The 6000-nt window shown below is 36.6% G+C and overlaps 1 protein-coding gene across 1 annotated transcript in view; it reads right to left on the bottom strand.

Annotated features, from left to right (window-relative positions):
- Positions 1-5044: 5044 nt before the first annotated feature.
- LOC133332333 (uncharacterized) overlaps positions 5045-6000 on the bottom strand; it is a 50823-nt gene continuing 49867 nt past the window's right edge. Inside the window, exon 6 of the mRNA XM_061540731.1 lies at positions 5045-5173. Coding sequence (XP_061396715.1) covers positions 5045-5173 — 129 coding nt within the window. The remainder of the gene's footprint in view (positions 5174-6000) is intronic.

Here is a 6000-nt window from a genome sequence, read left to right as displayed (position 1 = left end):
TCCACAGACTAGTTGAGGATTCATGGGTAAACAGAAGGACATGGATATAATCCTAGGGAGTCTGTAGACGGAAAAAAACATCCTGTCGGTATATATGGACGAGCTGCAGGATAAAGAGTATTTATAGAACGGCTCGAGGACCAGCTGAAAAGTCAGTTAGTTCGTGCATATGAGCCGAATGCCAGTGAGCTCTAGAAATAAGCTGAAGGAACACAAAGTCTGAAGGCAAATGCATGGTTATCGAGTAGCCTGTAAAGATATGCTGAGGTACTGAGAGGCTAATGAACGATTGCAAGGGCAGGAGTGTCGGTATAGACGAGCTTAAAGGTCAGTCGGTCTATATAGACGAGCTGGAGGACAAACAGGGTTTATAGAACGGCTGGAAGCCAGAGGTCAGGACAAGGCAGACAAATTTAAGGTCATTGAGTCTGATTAGACCAGTTTACAAGTTAATGAGTTCCTACAGGTGCCAGAGAGCTCAAACAACAAGCTGATTGACCACAAAGTCAATATAGTTGAAGCTACACAGACAATATGATCTTGCCATGGAGCATATACAGATGAGGTGAAGGGTGAGATGTTGTTATTCTAATTCTTATAGCAAAGCTGGGAATGTTTTCACACGAGCTGAAAGGAACGGAGTCTCTAGCTAAACACAGGGGGAATATATAGCTTAATGCCAAGGAGTAAATATATGATATGTATGCCTTTATAGCCAAATTGAAGGGAGCTGAATGGCAAAGAGTGTACATAGGTCCACATAGAAGAAGATCCAGGAGTATAGAGTCGACTACATAGATATATGCCAAGGAGTAAATATATGATATGTATGCCTTTATAGCCAAATTGAAGGGAGCTGAAGGACAAACCTCTCAAGGAGACAGAAAGTCAGGGAGTCTCTATAGTTGAGCTGAAGGGCTAGGGGATACCAGAAGACGAGATGAAGGCCATGCTGTCCCTATAAACAATCTGAAAACCTAGGAGCACGGGTTATAGAAAACAGGTCATGAAGCCTGTAGAAACCATTTTAAGGGTCAGGAACTTCCTATTGTCGAGTTGACGGCCTTGAAGTTTTTTAGGAAACCTCGAAGAACAGAAGTTTTAATATATCAGCTGAAGAATCAGGAAGGCTCTGAAGGTCTAGGTGGAAGTGGAAGGGTCATGGATACTATATAGACTAAAAGGGTCGTTATTGGATCATCGGAGAGAAAGGTGGATAGTCGGTATAGATGTGAGTATTCATAGGCTGACTGAGGGAAAAAATCTTTGTAGATTAACATAAGGCTAGGAGTCTCCCTTGGCTAATAGAGTGACTCACGAGCCAGACATTAAAGGCGTGAAGGGGCGTATCTATTGAATTACTTAAGGTATGGATCCTTTGTTGACGATATAGTGGTACGGAGAGCACTTAGTTATCTTCAGAGGCAATATGCAGGAGCTATAGTTTGTGTCATATCATATATTCTTGCTCCTCTTCTCCATCTCCCATGCAATGCCCCATATATTTTGTTGTTGTTATTGCAAAACCGTGCATTTGTTTGTTTGTATGTTTATATACCCATTGATGCATCATTAAAGTTCCAAACAGCCATTGTACATGGATGCAATTAAAATTTGCAAATAGAACTCAAATAGCTTTGATGCAATTGCTGATAATGCGTTATTGTTGCTGCTGCTATTGCCGCTTCTGCTGTTTGCTGGTTGGATGGTTGGCTGGTCGGTCGTTAGGTTGGTTGCTTGCCTGGCTGGCTGGTGGAATTTTACACAGCAAATCGTGGCCATACAACCATGGCTGGCGGCGGCGGTGTTAGTATTTGCTATCGATGGTTGTGCCTGCTTTCTAGCTGTCTGGAATATTTATGCGGGGTACCTATAATGCCTACTTGCTCTTGCATACAACCACATTTCGACTTAATTTACATGCACAACCCTGGCCCGCATACTATATGGCTAAAAATGTGTGGGTAGTAACATGGATTGAGTAGAGGAAAAACAGTGTGGTAACACTATATATAATATTTTTTTAGGTGAGGAATTTTAAAAATAATATTTTCCAAGGACCTCTCGACCAATAAGCGTGGATTTTTTAAAGAATATTTTTGTCAAGGACCTTTAGACCAATAAGCGTGGATTTTTTAATGAATATTTTTGTCAAGGACCTTTAGACCAATAAGCGTGGATTTTTTAAAGAATATTTTTTCAAGGAACTTTAGACCAATAAGCGTGGATTTTTAAAGAATATTTTTTAAAAGCCTACCAAGGGCGTGGATTTTTTAAAAAATATTTTTTCAAGGACCTTTTGACCAATAGGCGTGGATTTTTTAAAGAATATTTTTTCAAGGACCTTTTGGCCAATAGGCGTGGATTTTTTAGAAAATATTTTTTCAATGACCTTTTGACCAATAGGCGTGGATTTTTTAAAGAATATTTTTTCAAGGACCTTTTGACCAATAGGCGTGGATTTTTTAAAGAATATTTTTTCAAGGACCGTTTGACAAATAGGCGTGGATTTTTTAACGAATATTTTTTCAAGGACCTTTTGACCAATAGGCGTGGATTTTTAAAAGATTTTTTTTTTCAAGGACATCTCGACCAATAAGCGTGGATTTTTTAAAGAATATTTTTTCAAGGACCTTTTGACCAATAGGCGTGGATTTTTAAAAGATTTTTTTTTCAAGGACATCTCGACCAATAAGCGTGGATTTTTTAAAGAATATTTTTTCAAGGACCTTTCGACCAATAGGCGTGGATTTTTAAAAGATTTTTTTTCAAGGACATCTCGATTGGTCGAAAGACCAATGAGCGTGGATTTTTTAAAGAATATTTTTGTCAAGGACCTTTCGACCAATAAGCGTGGATTTTTTAAAGAATATTTTTTCAAGGACCGTTTGACAAATAGGCGTGGATTTTTTAAAGAATATTTTTTCAAGCACCTTTTGACCAATAGGCGTGGATTTTTTAAAGAATATTTTTTCAAGGACCTTTTGACTAATAGGCGTGGTATTTTTAAAGAATATTTTTTCAAGGACCCTTTGACTAATAGGCGTGGATTTGTTAAAGAATATATTTTTAAGGACCTTTCGACCAATGAGCGTGTATTTTTAAAGAATATTTTTTCAAGGACCTTTTGACCAATAAGCGTGGATTTTTAAAGAATATTTTTTCAAGGACTTTTAGACCAATAAGCGTGGATTTTTAAAGAATATATTTTCAAGGACTCATTGGTCGAAAGACCAATGAGCGTGTATTTTTAAAGAATATTTTTGTCAAGGACTTCTCGACCAATAAGCGTGGATGTTTTAAAGAATATTTTTGTCAAGGACCTCTCGACCAATAAGTGTGGATTTTTTAACGAATATTTTTTCAAGGACCTTTTGACCAATAGGCGTGGATTTTCTAAAGAATATTTTTTCAAGGACCTTTTGACTAATAGGCGTGGTAATTTTAAAGAATATTTTTTCAAGGACCCTTTGACTAATAGGCGTGGATTTGTTAAAGAATATATTTTTAAGGACCTTTCGACCAATGAGCGTGTATTTTTAAAGAATATTTTTTCAAGGACCTTTTGACCAATAAGCGTGGATTTTTAAAGAATATTTTTTCAAGGACTTTTAGACCAATAAGCGTGGATTTTTAAAGAATATTTTTTCAAGGACTTTTTGACTAATAGGCGTGGATTTGTTAAAGAATATATTTTCAAGGACTCATTGGTCGAAAGACCAATGAGCGTGTATTTTTAAAGAATATTTTTGTCAAGGACTTCTCGACCAATAAGCGTGGATGTTTTAAAGAATATTTTTGTCAAGGACCTCTCGACCAATAAGTGTGGATTTTTTAAAGAATATTTTTGTCAAGGACCTCTCGACCAATAAGTGTGGATTTTTTAAAGAATATTTTTGTCAAGGACCTTTTGACCCGTCTTCCAATATTTTCTCTGCATATTTTCCAATCCAAACTACAGTGCCCTAACCTGAACAACATTGTAAATTTGCGGTTATCAAAAGCATCCAAATCTTCGTCCTGCATTCAGGCCTGTGTGGTGTGGTAGGCAGACAGTTAAGTCGATAAATAACAGCAACAGACATTCAATTTTCGATGAGATTATGCAATGAAATTATTACGACCACACAAACTGTTGCATACACACACACACACACACACGTAAAAGCATTTCAAGATTTTCTCGGCCCTCAAAAGCCTCACTGAACAGATCGAGAAAAGAAAAACATAAATTTATAGTGTGGATCAAAACATTGTGGAGCGACTGTGTAGGATGCTGGACAGTTTCAGTCATTGACACTACCCTTTGGATGTGTTGGAGGTAGTGCGTTTTACGCATATATTGCATTGGTCGGAAAGGATAGGTGGCACTCGGAAGGATGGATGGTAGGACGGACGGAAGGAAATGGTTGGATAAACTGAAAACATATCATAGTTATAACAAATCAAGCAAACAACAGCAACAACTCAATCATCGGTTCATACGTCGAATGATCGGATGAGCTCATTCGTTTGGTTGTTCGATGTTGTCCTATAAGGATTTTATTGATTTTGTCTCTGGAACGGATATCTATGCTGATGCCACCGATATATGGTTTCTTTACTTATGATGATGATGTTGCAACATCATATCTGTGTGCAACAACACACAACCACACTGAAATCATGTTGCAAATGTTTTTTGTCGATGCTACTTTTGATGCATATGATTCCCTCCCGCAAAAAAATCTATATATGTGTGAGTGTGGATGACTTACTGTGTATATATGTTTCGCCATGTGTTTACATGTCCTGCCAATATTCTTCTGCTTCTTCTTATTCTGTTGTCCTGTGTTGTCCGAATGAATGATTATGATACATAATGAACGTATGGTGTTCGTGTTGCCGCATCTCTTTTTTTTCGCCCACAGTAATTGCATTCACATTTGTCAATTCAAAAAATGTTTCTCCTCCTTCGACTCCATCGTTGTTTCGTTGCTTGTGTTTTTTTATTACTCCATATCATCCTTTGCATCGATCGTCCGTCCACCACTTGTCCACCAGCCTATGGATGCTTGGTATAGTTATTTAATGACATGTCATTTGTTGTCACACTATGCGTATTGATATCCTTGCTGCGGTCATGTATTCCTCGGTCATGTTGTGACTTTTTTCGTGCATTTTGATTTTTTAGCTGCAATGAAAGGAAGGCAGGAAGGCAGGAAGAAACAAAAAACAAGAACGTAGTTAAAATCACATAAAGAAACTGTGTCGTTAAATAAAGTAGTTTTTAATCGAATAGTAAATATTACAACGTCATTCGGTAAGGATGTCACTTCAAGGAAAATTGACGAGGGAAACAAATGTTGATCATTATCTTGTTGTTGAAATTTTTATGAGATTGTGGGTGAGATTGGTGGCATATGCAAATCTGACGTAGCTGTTAAGTAGGAAGCCTTATGGTTACACTTTGGCAAGAAACTGGTACAACTTTTTGTTATGAAGCATCGACTTAAATAAAAGGAGAATAAATATAAAAAATACAAGGACGGAAAAGGTGGTACTTATAGAATTCTTCATATATGAAAGCTATATCTGAAATTATCGGAACGTGTTTATTTATAATATAATTTGTGTCTATCGGACAAAAAGCGTCCTTGGTGTATCATCAAACATATATAAATTAAAAATGAGTAAACAAACTTCATTTTTTCAAAAGAGAAACGTAGATTTTTAGAAAATATTTTTGTCATGGACCAGAAACATGGATCTGAGGATTTTAGAAAATATTTTCGTCATAGACCAGAAAAATGGTTTTGAGGATTTTGGAAAATATTGCTTTCATGGAGCAAGCAGAACCGTGGATTGTTCGAAAATATTTCTTTCAAGGGCAAAAATAGCGTGTGGATTTTTAGCAAACATTTTTTCAAGGAACCAAAGGGGAACTGATTAAAAAAAAAAATGTTTTTTTCAATGACCAAACAGAAAAATGGATTTTCAATTTTTTTTCAAGTAAAAAAC

Source organism: Musca vetustissima, unplaced genomic scaffold, assembly GCF_032173495.1.
Source record: "Musca vetustissima isolate MV318-11 ecotype Yass unplaced genomic scaffold, APGP_CSIRO_Mvet_v1 utg114630, whole genome shotgun sequence".
In the NCBI taxonomy this organism is placed as follows: domain Eukaryota; kingdom Metazoa; phylum Arthropoda; class Insecta; order Diptera; family Muscidae; genus Musca; species Musca vetustissima.
Note: the sequence above shows the minus strand (reverse complement) of the source record. Positions and strands in the feature narration are given on the sequence as shown.